Source organism: Megascapheus bottae, chromosome 1 (genome assembly GCF_031878675.1).
Source record: "Megascapheus bottae isolate mThoBot1 chromosome 1, mThoBot2.hap1, whole genome shotgun sequence".
NCBI classification, from domain to species: Eukaryota; Metazoa; Chordata; class Mammalia; order Rodentia; family Geomyidae; genus Megascapheus; species Megascapheus bottae.
In genome coordinates, this window is record NC_143509.1 from 53,314,743 (window position 1) to 53,331,371 (window position 16,629).

A 16,629-nucleotide genomic window follows, 5' to 3' on the forward strand; every position below is an offset into this window, starting at 1 on the left:
TAGCTACTCAGGAGGCTGAGACCTGAGAATCTTGGTTCAAAGCCAGCCCCAGCAGGAAAGTCTGAGAGACTCTTTATTTTCCAATTAACCATCAGAAAACCAGAAGTGGCACTGTGGCTCAAAGTGGTAGAGAGCTACCCATTAGCAAAAGAACTCAGGGACAAGTTCAAGCTCCATGACCAACAAAATAAGTAAAAATGGGAAAACAGACAAAACATCCAAACCCTATTCCATGCATGTAAGCCATCTCCTTAACAAACCATCTAAGAAAGCACTGACTGATTTTTCTCCCTGGAATAACCCACAGATCCATAGATGTAGCTCAAAGTCCTAGCCAGCAGCAGGAACAAACAAACAGTGCAGCTGTGGGTTTTTTAAAAGGAAGCAAACCCAACCCCTCAGTAACTTCAGACCTAGTTGTACCAAGATGGACTCTGTGTGTCTCCCTATGTGAGTGCATGGGTGAACAGACGTCGTCTCTAACCCTGTCACTCCCAGGGATGCTGTGCACGAGAAGCCATACTGGGTTTCTAGAACCTTCAGTCTAGACTTGGGCCAGAGTACTTCTCAAATTCCACCATTCCTCTTAAGTGCCCAAGACTCTGCCCTCAATCCCAGCCCTGAGGTCAGCTGCAGAATCCCTGCCCCTCCCTCACCTGCCTCTGCACACCACACTGCCTGGGCTCCATCTAGAAAGGTACAGTGTTGACGTAGACCCCACCAGCAAAGATCCTTCTCCCCTCCAGCATGCCCAGGCTCTCCGTGACAACCTAACCCCTGTACCTGGCACCACCAGGACCTAGGGAAGGTCAGGAATGCTGCTGATGCTTCTGGGTGGCCTGAGCTGGACTTGGCTACTGAAGGAGAAGGCATTAGGACTCTGGGTGGCTCCGGACGGGTTCCGTCCCAGGGCATGGAGCCTGAGCAGGTGTCTGCTGTTTCCCTCGACAGGCCGTGTGGTGAACATCAGCAGCATGCTGGGGCGCATGGCCAACCCGGCCCGCTCCCCATACTGCATCACCAAGTTTGGGGTGGAAGCGTTCTCCGACTGCCTGCGCTATGAGATGTATCCGCTGGGTGTGAAGGTCAGTGTGGTGGAGCCCGGCAACTTCATCGCCGCCACCAGCCTCTATAGCCCTGAGCGCATCCAGGCCATCGCCAAGAAGATGTGGGATGACCTGCCCGAGGTCGTGCGCAAGGACTATGGCAGGAAATACTTTGATGAGAAAATCGCCAAGATGGAGACCTACTGCAACAGCGGCTCCACAGACACGTCCTCCGTCATCGACGCCGTCACGCATGCCCTGACCGCCTCCACCCCCTACACTCGCTACCACCCCATGGACTACTACTGGTGGCTCCGAATGCAGATCATGACTCACATGCCTGGCGCAGTCTCCGACATGATCTATATCCACTGAAGAGCGGGTCCCGGGCAGCCTCTGTCCAGTGAGCCCCGGTGGGGATGGGCTGGGGGGAAGGAGTTCACATGGTCTTGACTGTACCCCACCTGACTTCTCCATGGGGGAATGGCTCAGGACTTCTCAGTTGGAGGGACAGGCAAGGACCCCTAAGCCTCAGGGCAAATATGGTGCATATATGTCATGTGTCAATTTCATATTTTTGCTAAATATCTGTATATTAAAATTGATTTATTAATAGAATAGAATCCAACCTTTATGTCATTAAGTCAAAACATTACTTCAAAGGATTGTCATGTTCCATCTGTAAGCCAGCCTTATAAAGAAAAGGACAGACTTTTGTGTTCATGAAGATGTAGCTAAGAGAAATATGAGCCTATGACACCCCTTTTCTTGTGCCAGTACTGGGGCTTGAATTCAGGGCCTGGTCGCTGTTCCTTTGGCCTTTTGCTCAAGCTCTCCTACTTGAGTCACAGTTGCACTTCTGGCTTTTTGGTGTCTGGGTTGGCTTTGAACCATGACCTCAGCCTCTTCCTGAGTAGGCTGATCCAGATTTCAGCCTCCTAGTTCAGATTAGGTATCAGCCACCAGTCCCCAGTGGAACCATCCTTTCTATTGCTTAAGATTGGCCCTTCTGAGATGAAGCTGGAATCAGTTTGATTAAAGAACACTATATGCATCTGTGAAAATATCATGATACCTTTTGCATAACTAATAGATGCTAATAAAAATTTTTAAGATTTAAATGTTTTAAAAAATGGCCCTTCTACACTTTAGGCCACTTTGAATCCATTGGATCAAAAAAAACAAGATTTTTGAAGCAACTCTGTGTCTTCACCTGAGCCACACCCCTCAGTTGCCATGCTGTACCTTTCACAGGACCATGGGCTTTGTTGACTCCTAACTGGCAATCCGTGGTTTCCAGCTGTGTGTAAGGGGTAGGGGTCATTCTGGGGGTTTCCACTAGAGATTTCTCTACCTGATTTGAGGAGGATGTATGCTAGATTTGTGTGCCCTTGGGTTGCGGGGACAGTTCCTGATCTGGGTCTGCTTAGTTTTTGCTAAGTGTGGAGTGGTGTTAATTGGAGCTGAAGATGAAACAGTAGTACAAGGCCAGATGCTGTGGAATCTTCTTACTTTCACTGTGGGTCTGGATGAAGCTCAGATGCTTTCCCCTGACAGATACACACACACACACACACACACACACACACACTGGATGAAGCTCAGATGCTTTCCCCTGACAGACACACACACACACACACACCCCTACCTACACACACACACACACACACACACACACACACACACACACACACACACTGGATGAAGCTCAGATGCTTTCCCCTGACAGACAGACAGACAGACACACACACACACCCCTACCTACACACACACACACACACACACACACTGGATGAAGATCAGATGCTTTCCCCTGACAGACAGACAGACAGACACACACACACACACACACACCCCTACCTACCTACACACACACACACACACACACACACACACACACACACATACACACACACACTGGATGAAGCTCAGATGCTTTCCCCTGACAGACAGACAGACACACACACACACACACCCCTACCTACACACACACACACACACACACACACACACACACACTGGATGAAGATCAGATGCTTTCCCCTGACAGACAGACAGACAGACACACACACACACACACACACACCCCTACCTACACACACACACACACACACACACACATATACACACACACTGGATGAAGCTCAGATGCTTTCCCCTGACAGACAGACAGACACACACACACACACACACACCCCTACCTACACACACACACACACACACACACACTGGATGAAGCTCAGATGCTTTCCCCTGACAGACAGACAGACAGACAGACACACACACACACACACACACACACACACACACACCCCTACCTGCTTTTGTTGATGGCCCACCCATTTCCTACTGCAGCCTAACTGTATCATCACTGTGTGTGTGTGTGTGTGTGTGTGTGTGTGTGTGTGTGTGTGTGTGTGATCGTGGGGCTTGTACTCCAGGCCTGGATACTGTCTCTAAGCTCTTCAGCTCAAGGCTATCGCCCTACCCCTTGAGCCACAGACCTACTTCCGGTTTTCTGATGGTTAATTGGAGATAAGAGTGTCACTGACTTTAGTGCCTCTGCTGACTTTGAGCTGCGATTCCTAGATCTCAGCCTCCTCAGTAGCTAGGATTACAGGCGTGAGCCACCACGTCCAGCCTGTATCATCACTTTTTGGTTTGAAAGTTTTCATGCCTGTAATTGCCCAAAGACTGGATAATTACATACAAATGATCATTGCCCAGGAGGCTGCAAACCTATGGCAAAGTCCTTAGGGCCAGGCTGGCATGTGTGCATCTCACGTGAAGAGTCAGACTTGCCACCAGAGGGCACCCTTCCACAGTGGTAGCCTGCTTCTCCCTCACACAAGTCTGAGGTCTCTGCAAGGTATGTGACACCCACGTTGCCTTGGGTACCAAAGAAGCAAAGCCCTTTAGAAATAGCATTCTTGCTTTCCTAGCTGCTGTGTGACCTGAAGCCTGAAGACTGAAGGACCAGAGGGCAGAGGGACCTGAGCAGCTAGAACAGGCCATGAAGTAATGCCAAGGCAAAGAACATCTCACTAAACAAATTCAGCTTGGCTTTGGGGCCTTTGCCCCTCTGCCTGTATACCGAGCTGAAAGAAGAGATACAGGGATGAGGGATAAGGGAAGCAAAAGGGCTTCCAGTGCCCAAAGATGGACCATTAATGCCTTTGCTGTCCACATATCAGAAAGATGTACCAGAGTTTAACTCCAGTGTGGGCTTTTTACAATGGCAATTTTACATCTTGAGAGAATTTGTTTTGTGCTTACCACTTTGAAATTACATGTGTGCATCCAGTTTTGAACTAGAGAAGGTAGGATATGGTCTGATTCTTGATCAGCAGTAAACTGAACAACCAGAGACACCACACTTCCTGCAGAAAGTGAACTTGGACTTGGGGTCTACCTTTGACCTTTATAAGAGACTGTTGGGCAGGGTGAGCAGAACAGAGATTTCCATTCCATAGATGTCTTAATTAGGATCCAGATTGGGAAAGTGGCTCACACAAGGCCACAGTGGGACAGAACCAGCTCAGAACACAAAAGTGGCGCTGCATCCTCACAGCATGTTTGATGGAGCCCTCACTGCTTGTCTGTTTGTCTGCTGTAGAAAGATGCCCTCCTCCCCACAGAGTGTGTGTGTGTGTGTGTGTGTGTGTGTGTGTGTGTGTGTGTGTGTGTGTGTGTGTCCCCTTAGTCCTAGGGCTTGAATTCAGAGCCTGGGCACTGTCCTTGAGCTTTTCTGCTCACAGCTAGCACTCATTACTTTGAGCCACAGGTCTACTTCTGGAATTCTGGTAGTTAAATGGAAATAAGAATCTCATGGACTTTCCTGCCCAGGCTGGCTTTGGACCATGAACCTCAGATCTCAGCCTCCTGAGTAGCTAGGATTACAGGCCGAGCTAAGAGCTGTGCCTTCTTATCGGGCTAGGGTGTAGAGGAAGCCTTCCAGTGGCACAGAGAGCAGACAGTTCACAGACTCTGCTTCTGAAACCTCATCAGTCTTGCAGCTCCAGTCTGGGCCTCTTGAAGGATATTCGGTCCCTGAAGTAGGGGCACCTCAGTTTACACCTCGCCCACAGCAGACCCAAACTGATGGAACTGTGGCTTCTTCGGATTTCTGTATGTGTACCCCTCATCCCCATGTGTCTATTAGAAAGTAGAGCTTTAGGAAGTAATTAATGACATGTACAATCATATGGTGGGCTTCTATCTGATAGGGTAGTCAATAGGAAAGACTAGTGATCTATTACAAAGGGGAAGGAATTTTCCCCTGGGAGATTGAGAGAGCTCCAGAACCTTCAGCCTCCAGAACCATGTGAACATGCATTCAGTCCCCGTCTACTGCGTTTTGTTGTAATTGTGCACACCGATACTGGCAGGAACCAAGTATTTGCTATGTCCTTGGCTCCTCCCTGAGCCTGTGAGGCAGGGAGAAGGTGTGGCAGCCCCTGCGACTGCTTCCTGTCTGCCACTCCCCCTATGGTGATTATGCACCAAGCAATAAAAAGAGAAGCCAATGCCCTGAGCTGTGGGAGTAACGTTCAAACTCTTCAGAGACTTCCTGGGCTGTGCTGCAGCCAGCAGGAAGGCATCCTTGGGTGGTAGGAGGCTGAACAGGGTTTTATACAGGATGCTTGACAGTGCCTTCTTACTTACTGGTGCTAATGCTTTGCACTCCACCCCAGGACCAAGAGGCTGTGCTACCAGAGCAGGTGACGGGCTGGCTATGCCAGAGAATCCCTGCTACTCTACTCTGCAAATCTATGTGCTTGCTTCTTATCAGAGACTTTCCCAGGCTGAGGAGAGGGGCACAAACAGCACCAGGCTCCCATGTGCAGTGCCAGGTATGCACACATTCTGCCCAGCCAGTTCTGCCCAGCTAGTTTGAAGCCTGGTGTCACCTGATTCTCCAGGCATGTAGGCAAGGTGGGGTCATGAGCTCATTGTATAGTATAGCTAGGGAAACAGGCTTCCCCAAGCCTCTCACCACATGAGGGAGAGAGCTGGGTGCCAATCCAGATCTAACCTCCAGCCCAAGCTAGTGATGCATGAAAAGCAGGGCAGATGGTACCACAATCTAAAATAAGGAGGGGAAAAAATACCTCGATTATGTAACAGGGAGAGGAATCTTGAAGTCTGTGCACAGTAACCACCACAAAGCATGGTCATGAGAACCTGCTCCTCCCTTCCCCCTGCTTGGCACTCTGAGCCTAACTCCCCAGGAGATAGTGAGCCAGAGGAAGCCACCAGCATCCTTGCAGCAGGTGACCTGCCTTGCTAGTGTCTGCACTTCCCTAATGATCATTTCCAAAGGTGTTATCTAGGACACCAGAACCCACACCTAGGGCCTGTCCTCCAAGGGCCTGAGAGTCCTATGAGCAGAGCTTGAGATGGGCAATGCTCATTTCTGCTTTAAGGACTAGAACAAGAAGGTCTGGGGTCTTCTAAACCAACCCAGGTCATAGAAGCTCTGCCTTGTATGTTGAGACACTAAAAACAAGTGATTTGTGGGTGCCAACTTCAGAAGCACAGGGTGAGCTCCTGTTGACCCTGTCTCTTGGGGCCGGGTCTCATGGCAGTACTTGGGAATTGTTGAATGCCCTGGCCCCTGGGGGAGGACTTGAATGTGAAGAGAGCAGGACAGGAAATGTACCCAGTGTGCTCAGGGCTGGGTTGAAGACCATCCATCCTCTACATCCCTCAGGATGTGTCAGAGAGGAGATGGGGAGATGGGTGGGAGAATGTGTGAACCACATCAATCCCAAGAGTTCCGGAGGTCCAGAAACACCTTGTGCTTCTCTCTCAATTGAAACTTAATTACTGTCTCACATGTCAGGCTACTCTCGCTTATCAAATTAGAGGTGAGCTTAATTACAGCTCCCTGAGTAACCACGCTGGGTTCCTTCATAAATAGCAGCGGGCAGCTGCGGGTGGCTGGTCTTCTCAGCTTCAGCTGCAGCCACCCCCACCTCAGGAAGAACTTCCTGTTGTTGCTAGATCCCCACAGGCTGCTCCACTGTGCTGTTGTTACTCAACAAGGCTGAGCCCTGGCCCATACTAACCAGCACCCCACTGGATGGTTCTCAGCCAGCGATCTCTGCAGGCCCAACAGCTGTGTGTTCTGTTTACTGGGAGGTTGACTTTGTAGAGACCTCTGTCTCCTACTGACATTGTGCTCTGAGCAAAGATTTCGGTTCCTGATGTCTAGCCAAAGGTGTACAAAGTGATAGAGAATCCACCCTGAGAAGCTAAAGCAAGCATGGCTTGGCAGAAGGTAATCTTTAGGGAGATTCAGGGCACCTTCAGGGACAAAGGGTAAAGTGTCCCATGGGACCGGTGGGCATTCTGGGTCTTTCCTGCAGGCTGGCAGGATTGATTGAGTCCTGCTCTGCCGAAGAACCTGGCAGGAGGCCAAGTGACTTCAGAGATTTCCATGGGAACATTGGAGTAACTGCTGATGAGAATTCACCTGCCATTCTCTTATTGGGTTTCTGCTTTGTGTCAGGCCCTATGTTGGCCCTATGAAGGTTCCAACCACAGAGTTCACAGTCTAAGCCAGTTTAACCCAAGTAACAGGAGCCCTGATTTGGAGGAGATAGAAAATTCTTATTCTATCAGATATAAATAAAACAGAACTAGTTTTGATCTCCACCCAACCTTATCTGTCTCTTTTCCTGCACAGTCCCAGAACCTCAGAGTGACAGATAAAAGTGTGTGATGACAGAGGATCTTTCTATACCTGGAATTCACAAGAAGAAGGTAGTGTTCCCCTGGAGGCCCCGGTGCCAATAAACATGAGGTGACCAAACAAACTGGGCCCCTGGAGGTAACTAGATAGGAGCTGTATGACACAGTGAATGGTAATCAGTTGAAGTGTCAGCTCTGTGTGTGTATGTGTGTGTGTGTGGTTAAATGCACAACACAAGACTACAGAGGACATGTGAGAGGGCCAAAGATGCACTTGGCTTGCTACACAGAGAAAGGGTACACCCGAAAAGTGTCCAAGTGGACCAGTGGGAGGAAAGGGAGCCCACTCTTGGTACCTGATAGAGATAGAAGGAACCTCAAAGAGCCTACAATCAAGGATGGGGAAGACAAGGTTTTGCTGGCAATTATGTTTTGAGTGAGAATGGTTAGCAAGAACACAAGTTTTGCAGCCACATAGATCTGACTATGATCTGACTATTGCCTTGCAGTTTTGTAACTCTCAAGTGTTCAGGTCTCTCTGAGACAAGGTTTCTTTCTGTCTGGTGGGAATAACTATCCATATCTTGCAGGGCTCTGGTGTAGTGAGATGAGTATGACACTGCCTAGCATAATGCCTGGCAAAGGGGAGTGCCTGGAAGAGCCCTGGCCAGACGAGGAGGTAGCAGCAAAGCAACTCTCTCCCATTCCCACTCCAGGCTTCCTGACATGCATAAGCCTTAGTCCAAAGGGATCCAGGGGGAGAGGCAAGAATGGAGAAACATTCAAGGTTAAACTAAGCAGCCAGGGCCCTGTGTGCTCATTCTGTACTTTCTTGCCCTTCTGGCTGCTGAATGCAGGGCAAATGCTGCAACCCCATGACTCCTCCTTGCTGGAACATCCCTGAAGGGGAGGCTGAGAAGATTAAGGAATTACCTTCTAGAAGGGCTTAAGCCTAAAAGCCCAGGCAAATCAGTCTGGCTAAGAAAAGAAATCCAGATGTGGTGGGGTGTAGGGGGGTGTTGTGAATGCTAAAGCACAAAGCCAAACCTATCCAGGAGATCATCCCATTCTCTCAGCTCGGGGTAGAGGAATGACCAATTTCTTGCCACCCTCCCCCTGCACCCTGCCTGTGATTGGACTCTGCACATTAAGGTCTACCTTACCTTCAGCATTCAGGGAGAAGGGAGTGGGTTGACAGCTATTTACAATTAGGCTGTTGGAGATTTGTAGTGAGATTTGATTTCCAGCCTCAAGGAGGTCCCATTCATGTGGGTTGATGGGCGGGGGCGGGGGTGGATGGAACTATGTGTCTCAGGGCAGCCAGTGTTACAACAGATGTACAACCAAAACCTGTCATAAACCCAGGGAGGGAGAAGGAATTCCAGGCTGGGTAGATTACAGCTGTTTCCTAAATGAGGTCCCAAGTCTTGACAAGGAGGTAGGGCCCCACCCACCACCTGGTCCAGGGGACGGGGGGGGGGGGGGGGGGGGGGGGGATAGAGAGGGGGCAGAGGGAGAGGGTGGGGGAGAGGGAGGAGAGGGAGAGAGCGAGCTCAGGAGGACAGAATCTTGAAGGAGAAAGTACAATCATTCAGGGCAACTTGGAGAGCTCAGGCTCTGGAAAGGATGAGCTTGTGGAACGCGTGAATGAGATCACCGAAGGCTTTGTTCAAGTTTCCAAGTTCACTCCCATCTAGCCCTTTGGTTCCCAAGCTAATTGCACATAAATCTCCTGGGAAACTGATTTTAAAACAAGCAGCAGCATGTCTGGAGTGCAATCCAGGGACCCTGTTTCTGGGAGGTAGACCCATAGCACAGCTAGGAAATGGAAGGTCAGAGATGAGAGCGGGGCTGCTTCCTGAGTTAGGGAGAGACTAGGGAACAGGCAGTGCTTCTCCAGCATCCTTCCTGCCCTCAGGGCTGAGGCAGGGAAACAGAGAGGTGAGTAAACAGGGTAAGGCTTTCTCAGATCATGGCAAGATGCCCAAGTTCCACTCCAGTTCTCAGTTGCACACTGAGCCACTGGGGTAGGTGGTGATCAGGTATCTGGCTCTGATACCTGATCAAGCCTAGCTGGCTTGGGCAAGCCAGAGACTTGTTGCATCTTCCTGATATCCAGCCTCCTCTTCTACAGGAATAGGACCATTATGTTTAGCTGGGCACATGGATGCCATAGTACAGACTCTATTTCCCAGACTCCTTTGATCTACTCCTGGCTATGGCTGCGTTCTGTGTTCTGGCAAAATGTGGTATAAGGAGAAATGGGGGTATAACTTTCCTTAAGAGATAGTTTGTTTTGGATGTGGTGGTCTACATTTTGGTTTCAGCGACTCAGAAGGTGAAGGCAGAAGGATCACCACCATCTGAGGCCCACCCTGGACAAATGCAGGAGACCCTATCTAAACAAAGTCAAACAGAACGTTTCCAGGGACCGAGGTGGTGGTTTATGACTCAAATGACAGAGCACTTGTCTAGCAAGCATGAAGCCTTGAGACAGTCTGTAGAGCCCAGATACCAGAAAATACCGAGCTTCCATCCAACTCTATTTCAGAAGAAATAAAGGTCTCTCTTGTCTAAATTCCTCCTGTTTTTTTCTTCCACCTATTTTTTCCTACCTACTCTAGGCTACTAGCCCAGCTAGACAGAAGATAAAGGAGCCATTGCCACATGGGTGCAGGAAGACAGATATGGTAGTAAGTACTGAGCATTTGTTGAATGCCTCCTACCTTCCAGGCTGGTTTTTTGTTTTTGTTTTGTTTTGTTTTGTTTTTTTCTGATCATGGGGCTTGAACTCTGGGACTGGGTGCTGTCCCTGAGCTCTTCAAGGGGTACCGCCTTACCCCTTGAGCCACAACGACACATCTGGTTTTCTAGTAGTTAATTGGAGATAAGAATCTCATGGTCTTTAGTACCTGGGCTGGCTTTGAACCACAATCCTCAGATCTCAGCCTCCTGAATAGCTAGGATTACAGCTCCATGCTCATTTTTATCTCCCAAGTAATACTATATGCCAAAATTTATAACGCCAATATTACCAATATATACATCCAAACCAAAAATAACCTAGGTTTATATACTGTTACGGATTTAGATGTGAAATATCCTCCAGAAGTTCTGTATTGAAGGTTTCATCCTCAATGCAACATTCAGAGCTGGGGCTTTGGAGAAGTGATTGAGTCATGAGGATTCTAACCTAGTTAATAGATTCATCTATTGATGGAAAGGTAACATGGTGCATTGTTGAGAGGTGGTAAAGACTAGCAAGTGGGGCCTAGTTAGAGGAAGTAGGTTACTCTCTCCCCCAGTGCTTCTTAGCTGCTGAGATGAGCCTCCTTCCTCCACTATATACTGTTATAATATACTTACTTATCTCAGGCCCTGAAAGAGACCACAGACGGAATGAAACCTCAAAAACCATGAGTCAGAACAGACCCTGTCTCCTTGAAGTTGCTTTGCTTAGGTATTTTGTCACAAGGAAATATGAAACATAGCTAACACAAATGCCTTGCCTCGTCAGTGACTTGACTGAAAACCAGACTCTAAGTACGAGATGCCAGCACCATTTGTCAGGAAATGAGGAGCGACCCTGCCAAGCTGCCCACAGCTGCCTTGCTCTCATCTGGACCCCTGGAAGCCACAGATAACCTTAGATTGAAAGGAGAGATTCACAAGGCTGTGGTTACACAGAAACTGATCTCAAAGCAGGCCAGGACCTTAGGCAACTCAAAACATAGTCCACACCAATCCCAGTCTTGGAACATTTCAGAGCATTCTCAGAAATGCTTAAGGCCTCGAGATTCCTCCCTTCTCTTTCTCCTCTTCCTCCTCCCCCTCCATTCCTTCCAGGTTGTAGCTGGGGCCTCTTATTCAGCATGGTCTACCGCCAAGTGAACTTTGGCTTATCTCTAAAGCTTCAATGATTTCCATGCAGATTCAACCTTAAAATGTCTAAGACAATAATGGATCTCCTCTGGAGAGTTAGGGAAGTTTTGACACTAAACCTAGCTCCACTACAAACTAGCCTTGTCATCTGGGCAGATGCTTTGTTCTTCCTGGCTTCACTGTTCTCATCATGGAATAAGAATAGTAATGATATCGGTGAAAACAACACCTGACACAGATTCTTCCTATGACCCAGACACAATGCGTTTGTTGTAAGCACGTCACAAGAATTAGTGCCTTTAATCCTCCTGGGAGGGAGGTGTTGTTACAGATGAGGAACCTGAGACTCAGCACGTTTCACCTTGACATTAACAATTCACAGGGGGAAAATGATGCTGGACCTCGGTCCAAGGACCTCCTGAAAAGTCTCCATGAAGTGATGTCACAGTGGGGTGTTTGGGTGAAATGAGGAATGAGGAAGCTTTTTGCTGCCAAGGGCTATTTGGATATTTATTTGTATGTCCATTTGAGGAACATACAAAATTATCAATAGAGGCAGACAGCTGTAGGCAGCTGACGAGAAGCATAGGAGAAGAACACACGTCCATCCAGTTATGTACCAAGTCATTTGGAGGGCCTTCTATGGCCTAAAGAAGTCCTTACTCCTGGAAGCTCTGATCCCATGGCCCACTGTTATTCTCTGACTACTCCATTCCCCCTGCTTGTGGTTCAGGACCATAAGGTAGCCACAACATTCTCAGGGTTTTGTTTTTGTTTTTGTTTTGGGTCATGGGGCTTGAACTCTGGGCCTGGGCGCTGTCCCTGAGCTCTTCAGCTCAAGGCTTCTGTCTTACTCCTTGAGCCACAGCCCCACATCCCCTTTTCTTTGGAGATAAGAGTCTCATGGTCTTTAGTGCCCATGATCCTCAGATCTCAGCCTCCTGAATAGCTAGGATTACAGGCGTGAGCTGCTGCGCCCAGCAGTGCCCGTTTTTTTTATGGCCTCACCTATTGGAACATTTCAAAAATTCCCCATGGACAATAGGTGTGGAAAGTTGAAAGTATGCACATGAGAGAAAGTGGCACCCTGTGCCAACTGCTTCCCAGCTCTGAGATGGAGTGCTCCATGGTGACCTGTCTGCTGCTTCCCAGAGCCATGCATGATTAACTATCTGGAAACAACCTGCATGCGTTTTGAGGTGAGTAAAACCCCTGCCAAGGAGATTAGTGATGCAGGAGAACTTTGCCTATCAAGGGCAGGATGTGGCTTCCTCTCCCCTGTCCCCAGCCTATAGCATGCCCATTTTCCCAGCAGGCTCAGAGTCACAAGCAGAACTTGTGAAACCTGGGGAACCCCAGTAGCTCTACCTCTGGGCAGATGGGGAAGGGGGACTGCTATCTTCCCAGTCTTTCTAACTCTTTCTCTTCCCGGCATTGGCCTGTGCTAGCCTTCCAGCAAGTTAGGACCCTGGGAGCCAGACAAGCCTGAGGGTGGCCTCTCTCCCAGCTCCTGGGGTCTTGGTTGCTAAGGTTGAATGATGTGGCAGTAACGCTGTGTGACTGGCCTTTAGTGTCATTGATCTCCTCTTCCTATGTGGACTGTACCAACATTCAAACACCTGACAGGAAATGAACCTGAAAACTTCACCAAAAATTGAGAAAGATGGGGGAGAATGATGGAAGGGTGACATTCATCAAGATGCACTGTACTCATTATCTGACTTGTTGAAGTAAAATCCCTTTGTACAACTACTTCAATCACACTTTAGATGAAAAACACTGTTCTTAAATAACCCCTATTAAAGCCTCCTGGGAAGTTTGTGTACAATTCAGTTCACCCGAGCTTTAGGAAATCCGTGGGAGTCTACACAATTACATAGTTCCCTGGGTGATTCCGGGGCCTGTGAGGCTGGGCCCATAGGCCAGAGGATCTGGGTTTCCTGACTCACATCCTATTATCTGAGGTATCAGGAAATGTGGCAGGTGAACTCTGACTTGGATTATTTCTTCCCATACTTTTGGCTTTTGTGTAGAGACCCTGAGGTAAGAAAAGATGTTGAACAGGTTACCAGAGGCCAGATTCTTCAGGAAAGATACTGAAGTACCAGGAGGGGCGGCACCAGGAACCCACTGTACATTCTTAGGTGTTTCCCAGGGTGACCCTGTCGAGTTTTGGGGGCTTGTATTCTTTTTTTAATCATATTTTATTGTCAGAATAATGTATAAGGGATTACAGTTACATTCGTCAGGTAGTGGGTACATTACTTTTCAAAACTTGATATCCCTTCTCATGTTTTTGTTCCCCTTTCCCTATTTCAAATAAACAAATAAGTATATACAGTGTACCAGTATACAAATTCAGACACAGTAACCTCATGAGATTAACCATAAGTGGAAAAAAAAGAGAAAAGAAAAGAAATAACTTCATATAGTACATTAAGAACAGCAATCACAAAGATAAACCTCTTTTTTAATTAACCTAGAGTTCATTTGGTTTAGACTCATCCTGTATGACCTTATGTACACAGCTTTCGAGCTATTGTGATCCTCTGCTCGGAGAATCCTAAATGTGTACTAATTATTACAAATGAAGGAAACCATGGTGCCTATGCTCCTTTGGGACTGGCTTGCTTCCAAGTCTTTCCATTTCCTTGCGAATAGAGGAATGTCATTCTTTCTGATGGCAGCATAGAATTCTATTGTCTATAAGTACCACATTTTCTTGATCCATTCATCTACTGAGGGGCATTTGGGTTGGTGCCATATCTTAGCTATGGTAGATAATGCCTCAATAAATATGTTGTTCTAGTGGCTTTAGTATACCCTTGTTTCTGGATATTTGGGTAAATGCTAAGGAGTGGAATTGCTGGGTCCTAGGGGAGCTCTATGTTTAGCCTTTTGAGGAACCTCCATACTGTTTTCCAGAGTGGTTGGACAAGTTTACACTCCCACCAACAGTGAGGTAGTGATTTCTCCTGGCCACATCCCCACCAGCATCTGTTGTTATAGATTGCTTGATCGTGGCCATTCTAACTGGAGTGAGGTGGAATCTCAAAGTTGTTTTGATTTGCATTTCTTTTTTTTCATATATTTTTATTGTAATTAATAGAAGAGTTACATTATATTCACCAGATAGAAGGTGCATTATTTCACAAACAATGATACCCTTTCTCATGTCTTGGTCCCTATTTCCCTCCCCCCACCCCCACCCCTCATCTTGTTTTCCCCCTTCCTTATCCTATTTCAAATAATAAAATAAACATATATACAATATATCAGATAACAAGGTAAAATACTGTAACCATATGAGATAATCAAGGGACAGCAAAAGAGATGAGAGATAACATAGTACATTAAGGACAACAATCACTCATTATATGGCTTTTGTTTCTATATCCTGGAGGTCCTTTCATTTAGCATCATACTATATGGCCTTATGTATCTAGGTTTTGCTCTATTGTAAATCTCTGCTACGAGAGCCCAAGGTTTCTACTGATTATGACAAATGAGGGAAACCATTGAGCCTATGTTCCTTTGAGTCTGGCTTACTTCACTTCATATGATTTTTTCTAAGTCTTTCCATTACCTTATAAATGGGGGGATGTCGTTCTTTCTGACAGCAGCATAGAATTCCATTGTGTATAAATACCACATCTTGTTGATCCACTCATCAACTGAGGGACATCTGGGTTGGTTCCATATCTCTGTTATGGTAAATAGTGCTGCAATGAACATCGTTGTGCTAGTGGATTTAATCTGGATTTGCATTTCTTTTGCAGGCTTGGAAAACAGACAGAAACGCGTGTGGGCACGTCCCCCAAAGATTTGTGCCACAAGATATCCCAAACCAAAAATGGATTTAGAAGCTTCACATCCCACAAAACAACCAATGTTCACTCTTGGTCTATGTAACCACCTGGAAATGTCTTCTATATCCCACAGAAATGCATTTCTTCGTGTGTCTCTAGGCCATTTTTGTTTCCTCTTCACAGAAGTCTCTTTAAGTCTTTAGTCTACCTTTTAATGGGATAGTTATTTCTTTGAGGATTTGTTTTTGAGAGATTCAATTTTTTAGCTGTAGGTATATTTTAGATATGAGGCCCTTGTCTGTTGTACAGCCAGTGAAGATCTTCTCCCACTCTGTGGGCTTTCTATTTAACTCACTAGCTATACAGAAGCTCTGCAGTTTAATGAAGTCCCATTTGGCCAAACTTTCTTTAATTTGTTGTGTTTTTGGACCTTTATTAAGAAAGTTTTACCCTGTGCCAAGGTGTCCTAGTATATCTCCTATTTTTTCCTGTAAAGTTTTGGGGATATCTGCTTTTACCTCAAAGTCTTTGATCCATTTGGAATTAATTCTGGTGCTGGGTGACATATGAGGATTCATCTTTAGTTTTTTGCAGGTGCTTAACCAATTCTGCCAGCACCATTTGTTAAAGAGGCTGTCTTTCTTCCATGTTAATTTTTGGCTCCCTTATCAAAGATTAGGTGACCATAGGTCTGCAGGTTGATTTCTGGGTCTTCAGTTCTATTCCATTGGTCCTCTGGCCTGTTCTTGTGCCACTACCAAGCTATTTAATTACTATAGCTTTATAATAGAGTCTGAACTTTGGTATTGCTATTCCTCCAATGCTATTCTTTCTGGTAAGGATTGTTTTTACTATTCAGGGTCTTTCATTATTCCATATAAATTTTTGAATTTCTTCCTCTATTTCATTAAAGAATGACATTGGGATATTGATGGGTATTGCATGGACTTTGTAGATAGCCTTTGGCAGGATTGCCATTTTCATGATGTTAATTCTTCCAATCCAGGAGCATGGGAGGTTTTTCTATTTCCTTAGTTCTGCTTTGTTTTCCTTTTTCAGGTGTTTAATGTTTTCATCATAAAAGTCTTTTACGTCCTTAGTTAATTCCTACGTATTTTATTTTCTTTGAAGCTATTGCAAAAGGAGTTGCTTTCCTTTTTTTTTTTTTTTTTTGCCAGTCCTGGTCCTTGAACTCA

The 16,629-nt window shown here is 46.7% G+C and overlaps 1 protein-coding gene across 4 annotated transcripts in view; it reads left to right on the forward strand.

The window, feature by feature from the left end:
- Bdh1 (3-hydroxybutyrate dehydrogenase 1) overlaps positions 1–1,664 on the forward strand; it is a 37,107-nt gene extending 35,443 nt beyond the window's left edge. For all 4 annotated transcript variants that reach the window (XM_090344150.1, XM_090344145.1, XM_090344155.1 and 1 more), the window contains exon 7: positions 952–1,664. In XM_090344150.1, coding sequence (XP_090200276.1) covers positions 952–1,421 — 470 coding nt within the window. In that variant the 3' untranslated portion in view covers positions 1,422–1,664. The remainder of the gene's footprint in view (positions 1–951) is intronic.
- The last annotated feature ends 14,965 nt before the right edge of the window (positions 1,665–16,629 follow it).